General features: G+C 35.6%; 1 protein-coding gene and 1 long non-coding RNA gene across 3 annotated transcripts in view; both read right to left on the reverse strand.

The window, feature by feature from the left end:
* LOC143082970 (uncharacterized) overlaps positions 1-3390 on the reverse strand; it is an 82541-nt gene extending 79151 nt beyond the window's left edge. The window contains exon 1 of the long non-coding RNA XR_012980524.1: positions 2957-3390. This is a non-coding gene — a long non-coding RNA (uncharacterized LOC143082970). The remainder of the gene's footprint in view (positions 1-2956) is intronic.
* Positions 3391-5094: 1704 nt separating this feature from the next.
* The window catches only part of LOC143082971 (uncharacterized), a 28473-nt gene continuing 13802 nt past the window's right edge, over positions 5095-19765 (reverse strand). For both annotated transcript variants that reach the window (XM_076259021.1, XM_076259020.1), the window contains exons 3-4: positions 8605-8769; positions 5095-6078 (exon numbers count right to left, since the gene is read on the reverse strand). In XM_076259021.1, coding sequence (XP_076115136.1) covers positions 5258-6078; positions 8605-8769 — 986 coding nt within the window. In that variant the 3' untranslated portion in view covers positions 5095-5257. The remainder of the gene's footprint in view (positions 6079-8604; positions 8770-19765) is intronic.

Here is a 19765-nt window from a genome sequence, read left to right on the forward strand (position 1 = left end):
CTGTAGATTTTGTGAAGTTAAACAAGCCATAATTATCAATTCCTTTCGATGAACCTTTAATCTGTCTTTTTTATGAATACTCTAGGCAGATTTGTAACACTTCTTCAGGGCGACAATTGAAATTATCTCCACGAGATAGTACAGTCGATAGTGATTTACCGACCGACGAGCGACCTTACTGTGAAAATCTTTTCGTATAATGTATTTTTGAACGATTATTCAATATCGGTAATTAGTAAAATCACAAAAATACTGAACTCCGAAGGAAATTCAAAAAAGAAGTTACTAACCAAATGGCAAAACCAAAGGCTCAAACACATCAAACGAATGGAAAACAACTGTCATATTCCTGACTTTGTACAAGCGTTTTCTCATGCAGAAAATGGTGGATTAAACCTAATTTTATAGCTAACTAAACCTCTCATTAATATCAAACCTAATTGATTAAGATTCTTGAAACGAAATATTTTATCAGCCCGAAATACATGCCACGGACTTTTAATACTTAAGGTAATAAAAGACGTACCATTTTTTAAAGTGAATAAACTCATCATTGGTATCAGGATTAAATTTTGTATTTACGCAAGACGCACGTTTTGTCTACAAAAGACTCATCAGTGACGCTCGAATCCCAAAAAGTTAAAAAGGTCAAATGAAGTACGAAGTTGAACGGCATTGAGGACCAAAATTCGAAAAAGTTATAGCAAATTTTAATTCGTTTTTGTTTTTATTAGTTATTGCCTACTCATTTATTATTAATAGTACTGCTTATGCTTACTATTTCGTCATATTTTATACTCAACATCCCTACGCAGTTGCTTTCATCTCTATTTTTCTAGTTTGTAAAAAGATTTTTAAAAAAAAGCAGCATGTTTTTATTGCGGTTTTCGATTTCAAGTAAATGACACAGAGTATAACTGGTAAGCGATAGTTAATAAATACTCGTAGATCACTCTTTTACTATTACCAATATAGCTTTATATATGTTTATAAATGATTTGTTAATCTGAGTATATAATATCTTGTATAATGGTCTGTACGTGTTCTTGTAGAACTTCATCTTGGCACAAGAATTAGTGTCAGTCCCTTATGCATTACTCTTACTAGGTTAGGAAGATCGTGTCATGTAATTTCCTTTTTAAAACGTGCAATGAAATATGTTGGTTGCAACAAAATCAGGACAAGACTATCGCAACGAAAAAAACGAATGGCAAATTGTTATAGCTTGCTGATAAAAGATATTTCGAAATGGATTTCTACCGGCCTAAACACCGGGCCTACACATTTATCAAAATCTTTATAATCCTGAAACTATGTTTATTAAAAAAAAAAGTGGAACGTCATGTGTTCAAGCTCTGTCGATGCTGGGATTCACGAGCTTTGTTATTTCTTGTAAAATATCGTCTTTCTACTGTGTTCAACTTCTTTTGAATGTAAATATATATACCAGGATCTGCTCACCCTTCCGGAGCACCTGAGATCACCCCCAGTTTTTGGTGTGGTTCGTATTGCTTCGTCTGAAGTTTTCTTTATTGTTTCTTGTGTATTTTTATTTGTCTGTTTGTCTTTTTCTTTTTTAGCCATGGCGTTATCAGTTTATATTCGATCTATGTGTTTGATTGTCCCTCTGGTATCTTTCGCCTCTCTTTTACCAACTTTTTTACTATTCCTACTTTTATACATATATGCACAATAAATGTGAAAACCAATTTATGTTTTACAAGGTGCGTCTTAAATGCCAAAAATGATTCATAACATATACTATTCTTAGTTCTAGTAATAGTATTATCATTTATGCAAATATCAATATTATTGTTATCATTATAATTATTATTATTATTATTATTATTATTATTATTATTATTATTATTATTATTATTATTATTATTATTATTATTATCATAGTTTTGGCTATTATTAATTTTTTTCTATTTTTCTTATATAAAATATTTATGACTTACCTTGACAAAAATTGAAAGGAAATAGCAACAGGATTTACACCTAAAAATATTCAAACCAATAGCATGACCACAAATTGGTTTTTAGTAGAAAAATTGCTTGAAAATACGGATTTAAAACAAGTTATGCTTTTATACACACCAATTAAAGTTGTCTTTTTATATTTAAACAGATTAGTATAATTTTGATGTGGATAAAAAAATCAAAATGTGCAATGATTTGTGTATTTAAGGAGTGCAACATCCTGCTAAAGTGAAGAATTCTACAGCTCAATTTATATGTGGTTTAAGAGCGTTTGCTTTTGAAATGCTATATTACATTTTTCTCAATAGTTTTATTTCAAAAGTAGTATATATTGTATAAAATAAAATATGAACATTCGCATGCTTGTTTTTTTTTAAATATATTAAGCTTTCACAAATCTCGAAAAAATTAAAATGTATGCTTTAAATTTGAGACACCTTTATATCATTGTTTTTCTTTCAAGTCTTTTACAATCATGTTCAATTTACTCTAACAATTGTATGCCAAATCATCCTTATCACTTGTAACAGAAGTATGAAGTTGGATGTCCATAGTTTCACTGGAGGATGTATTTTAGCAGTTTGCGACGCCCTGGATATTATGGTAGACAAACTAACTATGTAATGTGAATACCCCAAAAAATTAGAATCAAATAGAAATATTTTATGCGTGATACAGGAGAGGAAAACCCAAGTATCTTTAAAACTGAAAATATCTTAAAAAGATATCTTAAAAAAAGATGTGCTATAATACCACAACAAGTGTTGCTCTCGAAAAAAATATTATGCTACTTACCGAATTAAAAAAAAACAATTTTTACTTCTGGGCTTTTCTTTTTTTTTGGAATGCCTAAATTGAATAATCCAAAACTCAATATAAAAATAGACATCTAAAACGCACAAAAAACAATGTCTAAATCCTCGATAATGATTTAAAATGTTGTTTTTAAGACAGATATATCTATGATATATACCTTTTGTTGTTTGAAGTAACTCTCAGGCTGTTGAAATTGCTAACTTCGGATGGTTTCCGACCGTTTCGTCTTGTGATTCATAATATTTGGTACTAGTACATTTTGTATGGCTCTAACTCCCAGCGTTTCACTTCTATTTTTTTGTTTTGTCGGCTTTACATTGATATAAAAAAATTTACTGCTGCGTATTGCCTTCGTTACTCCTATCCTCTAGTATTAATCGAAAGATATATTTGAGACACTTTTCAATTCAAAGCTATGATAGATAACAAAAATGTAATGACAATAATTACTGAATCATCCAGATTGTATAATGTGTTCTCTAAGATAAATTTCATTCGTCCTGTCTAAAAGCACGTATAAACACCATGATCAAATATCTAAATTGAGAATGCAAAAACATATAATACAAAACACACTTACTAACATATAAACAAATATTTGTATTTGTATTAAAGAAAAGGTTATACGAAAGTAGTGAATAAAGTATATATATACTAGTATATATATATATATATATATACCTTTATTATTTAACATTCCTTCAATGTCAAAATTTACGAGGAAGTTTTATAGCTAGCTAAACCTCTAACTAATATAACAGTCGCATCAAATTGGGCAATACAAGTGGGCTTAATAATGTTGTAATTTATAAGATGCATTCATCTGCCAGTATTGTTGAATGAAGGGATGGATACCTTCAACATATTATTGCAAATTTTTTTCAGTTTTAATTTATTAGTACTATAAATTTCAAGCGTCTCCACTCAAAATAAATTTATATTGATATGATAACTGTCATAATTTTACAAAGGAAAATAAAAATTCCATTCCAAAATGTATTGTATTCCAATATGAAATAGTCCGATGCAGACAGAGGGCATTTATAGTTAAGCATTATTTGTCTTTCTCTATATGATATAATTTTAACTGTACTGTTTTTTTCTTTCATTATCATTACACTCATGACAATACTTATCTAAGTTGTTTCCTGTACTACATCTACAAGAAGTTGCCAAAATATGACTATAGATCGTTTAATATAATACTTCTTTTTTAGAAACTCTATTCAAAGATTTGCAAATCTTAACATCTAACAGAGTTCATGGTACATGGCAAAGGGGACATAATCCTCTTGCACCTGAAATGCATGGATGTAAATGCACACGACTGATCCATATCCGATGTATAGATGCTAATAAATATGCATACCAAACATAAATTATATATGACCATAATATATTCTGCAATTAATCTTCTGAGACAACTTTAAATAGGTTATTGACGACATACCAAGGACATGAGTTTTCGGTTTATTTTCGTAACAACATTTTGTTTCAGGAAACTCTGATTTAAATGACTGCAGGAATATTTCAGCAAGTATGAGTGTATAAGTAGTTTTATTTGGGACTCTGAGTGTCGTTTACAATAATGATTAAATTCACATAGAGATAGGCATTCTCTCGTTCTTAAAAAGTTGTGAAATTTTGTTTTATCTTATTTTATCGATTAACTACATGCCTGTTTGAATTCAGTATGTAATATTTAATATGTCAAGAGAACATTAGTTTAAATTGTATTGGTTTGTTTTGGCATAAATATTGAACATAGATAGAACTATAGTATGTCCACCCTTGAATTTTTGTATCTACCATAAGCACGACTTCTTGAAGATATGATATTTAGATGGAAATTGCAGTTACGAAGGAATAGTGAGAATAATTGTTTCCCTTTTCGAGTCAAAGGAATTGCAAGTTCATAATACAGTGTCATGTCGAAAACCACCTTTGTTGTAGTGTCAAAAAGACAAAATTTCATTTCTTATTAATCTCCGCAGCGTATGTTGTCATCTAATGACTATTGGATCAGCTCTTTTAACTGATGAATAAAAACAGTTATTTTCGTATTGGTACAGAAATACATATTGAAGAGTAAAGGGTTCACGTCATAATATGAAAGTTTAATCATATGCTTTTCTTGTATTTTATGTAGTAAGTGTTAATCGATGTGTATTTTATAAAACTTATGATACACTCGAACTAATATTGTATTTATTATTATAATCCAATTGACAGATCATGCTGCGAGTTATCATAAGTTTGTACGTCATCAATTTAAGAAAAGGTACTTTACAATGATAAACTACATCGTTGTTTATTCTTCAAATCAATTTTAATACTTACTCAACACTTGTTTGAGTATATGTTTTACACAATATATAGCTGCTTTTTATTTAGATAATAATGAATTAAAAAGGCAGTAGCGCCAAAAGATCTTTTCCGTCAAATAATGTTTTAAATCCTATAAGTTGTACTTCTTTTTCCGACGTTTACCGCAAACAAATACATCCCAGATCCGCTGATCTTGTACCTCAACTAAAAGCGTCAGTAAACTTCCGGATAAAACAGTTAATCCTAATAGCCAAAACCACCTGCTCGGATCCTCCTCCACTAACTGCCGCCATATTGTATTCCATATCAGAGCACCAGCGTTTCCACCTGCGCCCACTAATCCCGCTACAATACCAATGTGTAATGGGAGGACATAAGGAACGATAGCATAAGTTGTCCCTTCGGACATTTGTACGAACACGCTGAAAAATATCATGACAGCAATGGCATTGGGTATAGTAGTCATAGTACTAAAGATAATCAGCATTGTACCCTCGCCTACAAGACAAGTGAAATGGGCTGTCAGACGACCCGCAATGCCTAAATGTTGACGCAAAACATCAGAATAAATCCCACCCATTGCTCTAGCAAAGAGATTCATTAGACCAAATAAGGATGCAACCAAACTAGCTGTATCCTGATCAAGAATGCTGCATTCGTTAGATTCGTCCAGTCGGACAAGACTTGGTGTAGTCATGTTTGTTGTATTAAATTGATTATTGCTATCGTTCAAACAGTCCTCCTTTTTAAATCTATATAGAAAATAAAGGTTCATAACGGTATTGACAGCTATTTCTACTCCAAAACACATTCCGTACTGCATCACCAAAACCACCATCGTCACAGCTGCCCAAAACTTGCCAACTAGGCTGGTCGGCTCTTTATTTTCTTCGGTCTGTTCTATTGGAGACGTCTGTACTTCCAGTTTGTCTATACTTGTTTCCTTTTCGACTGAAAATAAATGTCATTTTGTATTTGAGTACTATGTAAATAAAGGCAACAGTAAGTTATTGTATGTAGTTAAGAACAATTGTTACAGCTAATTTCCTAATGCATGTAAAGCAAAACTTTGGTTAGCTTGTTTACTTTGTTTGTATAATGTATAGTCATATTAGGATAACTCCCAATTGAATTCAAATATGATATATACAGGTTAAACTATGCCTCTAAATATTGTTTAAAGATGTCAATCTTATTTACAAAGCTTGTATAAACAATTATACAAACAAAGCAAGCAAGCCAACCAAAGTTTTACTTTGCAAGCATTAGGAAATCAGCTGTAAATAATTTAAAAAAAAAACAACAACTAAACAATAAAAATAAAAAGCTATAACATTGGATCATTCCAGAGGAAAACCAAACCAATAGATAACTATAATTCACTGGTTTGGAACATATCTTCTGAACTGGTATGATTCTTGTGTGTGTTTGCATCTATTTTATGTCTATTTGTTATAAACAGCCTCGATTGGATCGTGGTAGCGCGTTCGCCTCGAGTGCGAGATGTCGTGGATTCGAACCCCGGCCGGGTCATACCAAAGACTTTGAAATTGGTATTTGCTGATTATCCACTAAGCACGTGCATTATGGAGTACAAGAAAAGACTGATAGGCTCTGAGTCAGAAAAATGTGTCCGGATAAGGTGACATGTTTCCCTGAGGAGTGTTGCCTTGTTAAATATCCGGCTCAATGTGCCGGTCAAACACAAAGCAGAGAAAATAGTCATATTCATATAACATTAACATGGACTGGTCCTGAATACAAGTATGCATATCAATTGGTCGCTGTACGTAAAGGATCCATTCATCTTTATCATATTCATCCATTTGTAATACAAGTAAATAATAATGACAAAGTCATTTGAGATAATTAGCAACCTCAAGTATATCTGAAGGACTTGAAATAGAGTTCCCAAAAAAGGGCAAGCTTCCCATTATATGCTAGGGGATCACTTTTAAAGTTTCACATAACTCTACAAACGAGATATCTCACGTATGGAGACGTAAAGCATGCAAATAAAACACATTCAAAGCAAAATAAATTTCCATATCTCCGCAGCAACATTTTTCATGGTCATTTTATGGTATTCCGTCATGACAGGAATATCGTGTTTTAGCTTGCAAAAAAACCCGGATTCAAAGCAAACAGAATTTCATTATCCCCGCAACAACATTATTTCATATGCATTTCATGGTATTCCGATTCTCGGGCTTTACTTGCAAAATTAAAAGAGTAACACGAATAATAAGCGTCAGGCAAAAGCCAGGCAAAATGACTGACAGTTATAAGACAGAATAACGATATTCTTAATTTCAAAACAAAAGACTCATAAATGACGCCGAAATCAGAAAAAGTTGTTAAAAGGCCAAATGAAGTACCAATTTGAATATTGTTTAGGACCCCAGAAATACAGCTACTGTCATATATTTAACGTTGGGACGAACATTCTTGGTATTTTGAAAAATAATTAAAGTTTTGTAAAAAGTAATATCTCAAAAATACTAAACTCCGAGGAAAATTAAAAACAGAAAATCCCTAATCAAATGGCAAAATTAAAAGCTCAAACACAACGAATGGACAAGAACTGTCATATTCCTGACTTAGTACAGGCATTTTCTTATTTTCAAATTAGGTAAACAGTGAATGTATAATTATGACAACGTCAATGATAATTCATGTACTGTTGAAATCCATTATTATTTTTATCAAATCTTTTTATTTATCAAAAGGTGTTATCGTATATATTATATAATTTGTGTTTACCAGCTCAGGTTTTTCTAGGGCATCATTCAAATTTAAAGACAGGTCTCTGTTTAAAATAAACTTAGACTTGAATGATTGTTATTTGTTTAAAGTCTGGTAGCACTAACTGCATACATAATGAGGACAAGAAGAAGTCAAACAATAGATCTAATAGCAAAGTTCTGCATAGTGCGTTCACCTTACCTTCTAAAAACGCGGGACTTTGTTTTTGAAACTACGTCATCGATAATAATAGAAATATTATAGAATTTAAGTTAATTCTTATTTTCATCAAACCTTAAAAATCAAAGTATATGATGTTCTACGTTATAATTTCTGTAATTTCAAGGATTTGTTGTTACTGACAGTATATTTTTCCGACAATTTAGTACATGTTCAGTTGGAAGCAGAAAGATTAGTAACTTGGTTGCCCGTATTTGCTAGTCTGGAAGTTATATATTTATCAATACCGAAATATGCAATCCTAAATGACCTGACAATAGTATCGTAACTAGAGAGCATTATGACTTTGCATGTATAGACGAGCAATGCTGAATAATCTAAATTGTTTTGCTTTTCCAAGATTATATTCTTTTATGTGTATGGCTATGATTTTCCAAAAATCTTTGGAACACCGGGCATTTTCCCTCTCAAAGCCTGTTGTATATGGTCATTTCGGGGGAAAAATATTTTATATTTTACTTTTATATATTTTATATTTTTTCTATATCTTACCTTCCTTTGGCATCTCAACTGTCTTTGAGTCATTTTTATATCCTAAATTCGCAACACCTTGTGTTTCATTCTTTTTCTTTTCTGGCAATTTTGCAGATGGTGGCAATGTACGGTTTTCCCAATGTCCTTGTGGACAATCATCAGAAGTGAACAGTATTAAAATCCCTGACAAAAAACACACACACTGTTTTAGTGGAGAGATCTACGTTCCATTTACTAATAGTTTTGTACATTTACAAATTGATAGTTTTGCACATGCTTCTCATGTTGAAATCGAGAGCAACGTCAAAATGTCTATAATTAAATTGTTTTTGTCTACCAACTGGTCTTACATTTTTCATTCACTTCCAGAATGAGTACTAATTATACGTTGTCTTGTTTTTTGTGGTGTTTTTCTTATTGTTTTGTTGTTGTTGCATTGTCTTTAGTTTTGTATTCTTATAGACTGCTGTTGGTCTTTTGTCGTTCTTCGTTTTATGCCATGGCGTTGTCAGTTTATTTACGAGTTACGATTTTCAATATTAGTTTGGTATCTCCAGCCTCTCTTTTTGAGTAAGTTATTTTTTCAAACCTGAACAGTAAACAAACTGGGAAGACAGCTGAAAAAGTATGCTTACAAATTGAAAAAGAGGGAACTTCTCATGCATTTTCGTACATGTCCGATGTCACAATGCTCATGTTATTACGCCGAGGTTAGAGCCTATTACTATTTTATTTTAAAGTCATATATAGTGAGTGGTGAAAAATAATGTTTATCCAATTCTTGAACCAATAAAATATGTGTGTGAAGTTAGCAGCCGGTTCGTTATTCGATATTCGATATTCAATATCCAACCGGCTGCTAGCAGTCGGTTGGATATTCAAAATTAAGTTGAAAATAAAAAAAGAATAATACTTAATAACATTAAAAGCATGATTTTTATAGTTAAAAGAACTGATAAGATACGTAGGAGATAGTTTCATGACCTCTTCAAGCTGTCGCAAATTCTCGTTGTTCTCGAATATAAACCCTTTTCTAATTTGCATATTTGTCTAAATGTAATATAGATTAATGTCAATAAAAAAAAATCAAAGAGGTACAGTACTTTAATACAGGATTTTTCTTAAAAACAAAAACAAAAACCGATTACTCTAGAAAACAATTAGGATTATAAATAGAAATATTTATGGAAAGCCCATAAAAGAAATATATAGTGAAAAGCTACCTGAGACCGCTTAAATGAGGGTGAGACCCCCTAGTCTTTCAATGTTCACAAAATTTAAGTAAATCATAGACTCTGTATATATAATGGTTGTATCAGAAGGATTGCCCAGAATAATGTCATATTCGATATCTATGGAGGGCTTGTATTTTCACTTTTCAGCTAAAAATTATCAAAATTTTAGGACAAAGGGCACAGGGCAATGGTGAGAGCCCCCTAATTTCTCACTCTTTCTAATATTTTGTAGACATTTAGTCAATAGGTAGATACACACGTGACTAAAAGGAATTTGGATAGACTTCCTGTCTTTAATGTTTACGGAGCGCCCAAATTGGCAGTTGGATATTCAAAATAGATAGTGAAAAGCGACCTGAGACCGGTTAAATGAGGGTGAGACCCCCTGGTCTTTCAATGTCCACAAAATTTAAGTAAATCATAGACTCTATATATATATAAAGGTTGTATCAGAAGGATTGACCAGAATAATGTCATGTTCGATATCTATGGAGGGCTTGTATTTTCACTTTTCAGCTAAAAATTATCAAAATTTTAGGACAAAGGGCACAGGGCAATGGTGAGAGCCCCCTAATTTCTCACTCTTTCTAATATTTTGTAGACATTTAGTCAATAGGTAGATACACACGTGACTAAAAGGAATTTGGATAGACTTCCTGTCTTTAATGTTTACGGAGCGCCCAAAGTGCCAGTTGGATATTCAAAATAGATAGTGAAAAGCTACCTGAGACCGTTAATTGAGGGTGAGACCCCCCTGGTCTTTTAATGTCCACAAAATTTAAGTAAATCATAGACTCTGTATATATAAAGGTTGTATCAGAAGGATTTACCAGAATAATGTCATATTCGATATCTATGGAGGGCTTGTATTGTCACTTTTCAGCTAAAAATTATCAAAATTATAGGACAAAGGGCACAGGGCAATGGTGAGAGCCCCCTAATTGCTCAATCTTTCTAATATTATGCAGACATTTAGTCAATAGGTCGATACACACGTGACTAAAAGGAATTTGGGTAGACTTCCTGTCTTTAATGTTTACGGAGCGCCCAAAGTGCCAGTTGAATATTCAAAATAGATAGTGAAAAGCTACCTGAGACCGCTTAAATGAGGGTGAGACCCCCCGGTCTTTCAATGTCCACAAAATTTAAGTACATTATAGACTCTGTATATATAAAGGTTGTATCAGAAGGATTGCCCAGAATAATGTCATATTCGATATCTATGGAGGGCTTGTATTGTCACTTTTCAGCTAAAAATTATCAAAATTTTAGGACAAAGGGCACAGGGCAATGGTGGGAGCCCCCTAATTTCTCACTCTTTCTAATATTTTGCAGACATTAAGTCAATAGGTAGATTCACACGTGACTAAAAGAAATTTGGATAGACTTCCTGTCTTTAATGTTTACGGAGCGCCCAAAGTGCCAGTTGGATATTCAAAATAGATAGTGAAAAGCTACCTGAGACCGTTAATTGAGGGTGAGACCCCCCTGGTCTTTTAATGTCCACAAAATTTAAGTAAATCATAGACTCTGTATATATAAAGGTTGTATCAGAAGGATTGCCCAGAATAATGTCATATTCGATATCTATGGAGGGCTTGTATTGTCACTTTTCAGCTAAAAATTATCAAAATTATAGGACAAAGAGCACAGGGCAATGGTGAGAGCCCCCTCATTGCTCAATCTTTCTTATATTATGCAGACATTTAGTCAATAGGTAGATACACACGTGACTAAAAGGAATTTGGGTAGACTTCCTGTCTTTAATGTTTACGGAGCGCCCAAAGTGCCAGTTGAATATTCAAAATAGATAGTGAAAAGCTACCTGAGACCGCTTAAATGAGGGTGAGACCCCCCGGTCTTTCAATGTCCACAAAATTTAAGTAAATCATAGACTCTGTATATATAAAGGTTGTATCAGAAGGATTGCCCAGAATAATGTCATATTCGATATCTATGGAGGGCTTGTATTGTCACTTTTCAGCTAAAAATTATCAAAATTTTAGGACAAAGGGCACAGGGCAATGGTGGGAGCCCCCTAATTGCTTAATCTTTCTAATATTATGCAGACATTTAGTCAATAGGTAGATACACACGTGACTAAAAGGAATTTGGGTATACTTCCTGTCTTTAATGTTTACGGAGCGCTCAAAGTGCCAGTTGGATATTCAAAATAGATAGTGAAAAGCTACCTGAGACCGCTTAAATGAGGGTGAGACCCCCCTGGTTTTTCAATGTCCACAAAATTTTATTAAATCATAGACTCTGTATATATAAAGGTTGTATCAGAAGGATTGCCCAGAATAATGTCATATTCGATATCTATGGAGGGCTTGTATTGTCACTTTTCAGCTAAAAATTATCAAAATTATAGGACAAAGGGCACAGGGCAATGGTGAGAGCCCCCTTATTGCTCAATCTTTCTAATATTATGCAGACATTTAGTCAATAGGTAGATGCACACATTAATAAAAGGAACTTGAGTAGACTTCCTGTCTTTTATGTTTACGGAGCGCCCAAAGTGCCAACTGGATATTCAAAATATTTAGTGAAAAGCTACCTGAGACCGCTTAAATAAGGATGAGACACCCCTGGTCTTTCAATTTCCATTAAATTCAACCAAATCATAGATTTTATATATATAAAGATTGTATCAAAAGTGGAATGTTCTTGAACGGACTGTTTGCTGCAGATCAGATCAGACCAGAACCCTAGGCCTAGTAGAATCGATGACCTAGTTTAAAATACAAACCGTCACTATAGGTTGAAGGGAAAATATACAGACCTTTATCACACACCTTCACACAGCTCACACAACCACCCCTTTTGATGTAAAATCCAGGTCCAAATGCATTGTTGATCGCTATTTCACACAGACAACTTAGGGCTCCAACACCTCATGCTGACATGAATTGTGTTCGCCAACATAGGAAAGGCTCGCATTGCCCTTTCCGCTAACATGGATAGGAATCCACTTTCTTTTTGAATGTTTTTCTTCAATTGGTTAGTGCTTTTTTCCACTAGAACCATTTTGTAGAAGCTTGGTGATCTTTTCAATCTGTCGCGGGGTAAACAACATCTTGTGTTCACCATGCAGGTTTGTGTGGGATAAACGAATGGTGACCGGGAAACCTTTTTTGTCTGCTCTCTGTAATATTTAGATTGACCTTTTATAAAGTTCAAACCGTATTTCAATAGACTATTTATTCATGCCTCGCGAAGATGGAAGCGGATGGTGAGATGTTCTCTGCGGAGATTGTGGAGGATCGCCGTCTGGATTGGTGAGGTATGTCTGCATGCGATTGATGGTTCTCAAGATCACGGGTAAGAACACCATATTTTTTGGGGGTTTGAATGATCTTTACCCCGGAATCGATTGCAGGGGGGGGGGAAGCTTCAGATAGTGGACTGTTGGGAGCCGTGTATGTAGCTGCTATTGATGATGCCACTGTTCACCAGGATGCTGTTGATGCTTCTGATGCTAACAATGTCTTCACCCTCTTTGTAACATTTGTTGCCCGATCAAATGTGTAGAGCTGTCGCTTAAATCCCAATGTGGTGTTCGATTCCTTAAATTGTAGTTGGGGGAGGGGGTTGAACAGAGTAAAAATGCGACTGTCGTTTCTAGAGACAAGGATGGAAAACCCTTGTTTTAGGTCTGTGTTGTGGACGATTTGCTGCAACATTGTGGTGTCCATTTATTTATTAAAACACGACGTTCAACTACTGACCGAACGATTCGAACTGGATGCCTAGGACTCCTACGGAGATTGGAAGTGCAAATGCTTCGGTGTTGGCGGGAACATAACGCTCGAATTCCGCTCGAATTTGGATGTCCGCTCGGACTGATGACTTACATCGATGACCAACAGCGGCTATATGTCAATAAAATCAGAGGGGTTGACATCACCGTTACTAAGGAGGGTGTCAATGTTGTAGAATTTCTTTCTGAAGTCTACATCCTCCTTGAACACTATGGCAACCTTGTTTTCTGAAAAAACCGGCATTAAAGTCGACGGCTGAGTAGCGTTCAGCTTTGAGGGTGACATGGATATTTTGCAATCGACAGCGATTGAACACGGAAGCATTATTGGTTTTGTCATTATCTCTGTAGGTTTGAAAGGCAACGATAATATATCTTGGCTTTTCGCGACCACTATTGGCAGCTAGGCGACAGTTAAACTGTGAGGCTTGGAGAACGACTATGAAATCACACTGTCTCATGCGAAATCCACAGAGGATCGTGGATTTTTTCTGGATGGTTTTGTACAGTTGCATCATGTTTTCGTCTGCAGGAGTGACGCTCCAGAGTTGGTAAGTTGGGCGCCGGCTTAAGGTTCGAATTCGTGAACCTAGTATTAACATTTTTGAAGACTTTCATCGAAGGTCAACCCTTCTGTGATTGTAAGGATGTCAGACATTATGTATTTATTTATAGCATTGGAGGAAGTTGGGATGGTACCGATGCCACGACCAGAGATGAAATAGTTTAACTGGGTTTGGTTGTTGGGCTTTCTGCGTTTAACACTGAGCTGTTGATTGGGCTTGCTGCGTTGGTCAATGGGTTTTCGAGTGCGGGTCACTTTGTCAACGACATGGTTGACGACTACCACCTACCACTCCTATCATGGCTGCATTGGTGGCAGTGCTCATAGGCCTACTTTTCAATGTCTTGGCAGCAGAGGAGGTGAACATGCGACCAGCGATACTGGTGATAGTGTCAAAAAAACTTCTACCACCGTATGCATACTTTCAAACAAAACCTTTCTCAATTGAGGATATTACGATGGAGTTGCTTATATTCCTTGATGTGTTCACCTTTCTTTATGGCATCGATGATCGCCATAATCGCGTTGCGCACACCATTGTTTCCAGCACGGTATGCAGTGTTGCACAGATCCAAGCAAAAAAGGAGCTGGTCAAAGTCGGAGGGTAGAAACACGGTTTGAAGTCCGCTACAATGCTCATCTTGCTTTAGATGTGAGACACAATCTTCGTCCACTTAGATCTTTATCGCCTTAGGGTTCTCGAGAGGGTTAATTGCCTTGATACATGCACCGGAACTGTGCAGGATCTCTGAATAGTCGACAAAGTCTTAAAAACTTCGGACTCGAAAGATTCTGATTTCTTTTTCACCATGAGTTCCCAGAGGTTAAGGGTTCCTTTGTACCTCACACCATCCACGAAAATATCATCGTCGTCAGAAGTAACTGGTTAGCTTCCGATGAAGAGATCGAGATCCAAAGGTGTGGTCGGCGAAGGATCGTTACTGATCTGCAAATACTGCTGTGCTCGAAGTCCGAGGATGGTGTCTATAGGTGGTGCAATGGATAGTGGGTAGTCAAACTTGGGCGGTGGAGGCTGGAGGGCTGTCACTGCTGCAGGAAGTTAAACGATCGTTTAGGTGATCGGTGAAGCTGCCTCTCGCTGAGCCTCAACCACAGGCTTAACACCTTGGAAAGGTCAGGGTTGAGTCCAATCTTCTCCAGGCGATGCTGCATGTTACTGGCTTGAATCTTCCGCTTGATCTCTTGCAACTCCTTGGCGAGCGCCTCACACTGTTTCGGGTCTGTAATCTTTATAAACGTTCATTTATTTAAAGCGTTGACGTGAACCTTCCTAAGTGAAGGTTTGAATACCTGTAAGCGTTTGTTTGAACGCCCCTAAGCGTTGGTTTGAACAGTTGTACCTTTCCTGAAACTATAGGCATATATCTATCGAAAGGTTAAAAAAACACACATGCATTTTTGCTCGTTTTTCCATAATTTGAATTGAAAAGGTCGAGCTATAAATATTTGTTGATAAACACTACAATAATTTATGGACCTATGGGTGGTACGGATAGAAAAATACGGACTGTCAAACAGATACATACCATATAAAACATGCTAAAAACAATCTAAATGTTCATATAACCCCACTAAGGAGGCTATATTATTCTTCAATTATCTAAAAATGTATTTCATTGTACAAAAACTTTCATATTTAAAAAATTCACCATGGCCATAATGCGATACTAAACTTCTATTAAACTGTGTATTGCTACAGAACCTTATCGTTTTTGATTTCAACCTTATCGGTAAATCAAAGCACTCAAAGTCCGCGTACACTACGAAAGGGACTCTCATCGGGTGGGTGTTGTTGACAAAAGTCAGCTGGTATGTCCCTTCTTTGGGCAGCTCTGATCTTGGCTGCCTTGTGGTTGACGCAACACTCTTTGTTGGTTTCCAGAACTTCCTTGCTATAAACGTGGTTTAAGCACATGTAGCCTTGGATCAGCAGTAAGTTGAGTTCTCTCTCCCGCTGTTCACCAATGTTTGAAATGTGCAGCGGGTATATTTCACTATCATCTATTCTAAATCAAGGGTTAATCTACCCTTCTCAAGGGTTTCAAGCAAGTCCGTGGTTGAAGGGAAAATCTGGTTTCCCGAGTGAAAGTATCCCACGTTCTCATCATCCATCTTACCTGTTGGGTTAATCTTCACAGTGCAGCATCACATTGACTTGTTATCCTTTCAATGCCCAATCGTCTATAAGTTCCACTCTTGACATCTGAGAGACCTCAAGGAAGGTCTGCACCTCCATGTCAATAATAGTGGTCATCTTTCAGGTAGTAAATACATCTTTAAAGGCTTTCTTCAGTGGATGTACCTCAATTTTATCCCCAATGATTTCCTATCTTCTCTGATCTGTTCCTGTAACTTATACAGTAGTCGATCTTTCGACATCCTGCTAACCTCTATCAACTCATGCTGTTTGGCTTGGGTGATAATATCCTTCCTAGTATAGGAATGGAACAACGCTAAAAAAATGTTGGTCTTCGTTCCGATCAACTGATCCAACTGATCCTTCCTCATCCGGGAGTACCATCGGCGGTGGTTCATTTTGGCAATACCACTCAGGGCTTTGACGTTTTCAACAACTAATTCCAGCTATTAATAGTTATTGGATCGATGTCTTAATCTTTATAACAATCCAAAATAAAATCAATTTGTTTCACCCAAAACCAATATCCACGATTAAACGGTTTTTAGACCCAGCTTTTGATCTTTCGATCCTATCGTCCATATCAAAAAATATAAAATTCGTGGTAATCATACCCGGTGCGCCTGTTTTTTTTTCATCCCATAGCTCACAATTTGCCGAGCTCAATCGGTCTCTCTCTTTGTCAAGACGGTGGTCAGCTGCTTGTTTAATCTCTCATAACCCCAAGTGGGGATATGGTTGGCCCTTTCCTACATAAGGTTATAATTTTTGCCTACCTATTAACTAAATGTCTGCTTAGTAATACAAAGATTGAGAGATTAGATGGCTATCACCATTGCCCTGTGCCCTTTGTCCTAAAATTCTGATAATGATTAGCAGAAAAGTGACAATATAAGCCCTCCATATATATATCGAATATGACAATATTCTGGGAAATCCTTCTAATACAACCTTCATATATACAGAGTCTATGATTTAATTAAATTTTATAGACATTGAAAGACCAGGGGGGTCTCAACCTCATTTAAGCGGTCTCGGGTAGGTTTTCGCTATATATTTTGAATATCCAACTGCACTTTGGGCGCTCTGTAAACATAGAAGACAGGAAGTGTACCCAAAGTCCTTTTAGTCACGTTTGTATCTACCTATTGACTAAATGTCTGTTAAATATTAGAAAGATTGAGAGATCAGGGGGCTCTCACCATCACAATGTGCCCTTTGTCCTAAAATTTGGACATTTTTTGACTGAAAAGTGACAATCTTAGCCCTCCGTAGATATTGAAGATAACGTTTTTCTGGAAACTCCATCTAATACAATCTTTATATATACAGAGTCAATGATTTGGTTGAATTTTAGGGACATTGAAAGACCAGGGGGGTCTCAACCTCATTTAAGCGGTCTCGGGTAGGTTTTCGCTATATATTTTGAATATCCAACTGGCACTTTGGGCGCTTCGTAAACATAGAAGACAGAAAGTGTACCCAAAGTCCTTTTAGTCACGTTTGTATCTACCTATTGACTAAATGTCTGTTAAATATTAGAAAGATTGAGAGATCAGGGGGCTCTCACCATCACCCTGTGCCCTTTGTCCTAAAATTTGGACATTTTTTGACTGAAAAGTGACAATCTTAGCCCTCCGTAGATATTGAAGATGACGTTTTTCTGGAAACTCCATCTAATACAATCTTTATATATACAGAGTCAATGATTTGGTTGAATTTTAGGGACATTGAAAGACCAGGGGGTCTCAACCTCATTTAAGCGGTCTCGGGTAGGTTTTCGCTATATATTTTGAATATCCAACTGGCACTTTGGGCGCTCCGTAAACATAGAAGACAGGAAGTGTACCCAAAGTCCTTTTAGTCACGTTTGTATGTACCTATTGACTAAATGTCTGTTAAATATTAGAAAGATTGAGAGATCAGGGGGCTCTCACCATCACCCTGTGCCCTTTGTCCTAAAATTTGGACATTTTTTGACTGAAAAGTGACAATCTTAGCCCTCCGTAGATATGGAAGATGACGTTTTTCTGGAAACTCCATCTAATACAATCTTTATATATACAGAGTCAATGATTTGGTTGAATTTTAGGGACATTGAAAGACCAGGGGGGTCTCAACCTCATTTAAGCGGTCTCGGGTAGGTTTTCGCTATATATTTTGAATATCCAACTGGCACTTTGGGCGCTCCGTAAACATAGAAGACAGGAAGTGTACCCAAAGTCCTTTTAGTCACGTTTGTATCTACCTATTGACTAAATGTCTCTTAAATATTAGAAAGATTGAGAGATCAGGGGGCTCTCACCATCACCCTGTGCCCTTTGTCCTAAAATTTGGACATTTTTTGACTGAAAAGTGACAATCTTAGCCCTCCGTAGATATTGAAGATGACGTTTTTCTGGAAACTCCATCTAATACAATCTTTATATATACAGAGTCAATGATTTGGTTGAATTTTAGGGACATTGAAAGACCAGGGGGTCTCAACCTCATTTAAGCGGTCTCGGGTAGGTTTTCGCTATATATTTTGAATATCCAACTGGCACTTTGGGCGCTCCGTAAACATAGAAGACAGGAAGTGTACCCAAAGTCCTTTTAGTCACGTTTGTATGTACCTATTGACTAAATGTCTCTTAAATATTAGACAGATTGAGAGATCAGGGGGCTCTCACCATCACCCTGTGCCCTTTGTCCTAAAATTTGGACATTTTTTGACTGAAAAGTGACAATCTTAGCCCTCCGTAGATATGGAAGATGACGTTTTTCTGGAAACTCCATCTAATACAATCTTTATATATACAGAGTCAATGATTTGGTTGAATTTTAGGGACATTGAAAGACCAGGGGGGTCTCAACCTCATTTAAGCGGTCTCGGGTAGGTTTTCGCTATATATTTTGAATATCCAACTGGCACTTTGGGCGCTCCGTAAACATAGAAGACAGGAAGTGTACCCAAAGTCCTTTTAGTCACGTTTGTATCTACCTATTGACTAAATATCTGTTAAATATTAGAAAGATTGAGAGATCAGGGGGCTCTCACCATCACCCTGTGCCCTTTGTCCTAAAATTTGGACATTTTTTGACTGAAATTTTTTTTTTTTGGCTTTCCATATATATTTCTATTTATAGTTAGTTAAAAATATTTCTAGAGTTATTGGTTTTTCTTTTTGTCGTAAGAAACATTATACACAAAAGTACATCTTTGAAGTCGTTTTTATGACAAAACTCTATATTACATACAGACAAATAAGTCGCACGGAAAAGGGTTTATATTCGAGGACAACGAGAAATTGCGACAGCTTGAAAAGGTCATTTAATGATTCCTACGTATCTTCTCAGTCCTTTTGACTATGAAAATCGTGCTTTTTATAATTTCAAGTATTTAATTTCTTATGATTTTTCACTAAATTTTGAATATCAAACTGGCTGCTAGCAGCCGGTTGGATATTGAATATCGA

Source organism: Mytilus galloprovincialis, chromosome 7 (assembly GCF_965363235.1).
Source record: "Mytilus galloprovincialis chromosome 7, xbMytGall1.hap1.1, whole genome shotgun sequence".
Taxonomy (NCBI): Eukaryota; Metazoa; Mollusca; class Bivalvia; order Mytilida; family Mytilidae; genus Mytilus; species Mytilus galloprovincialis.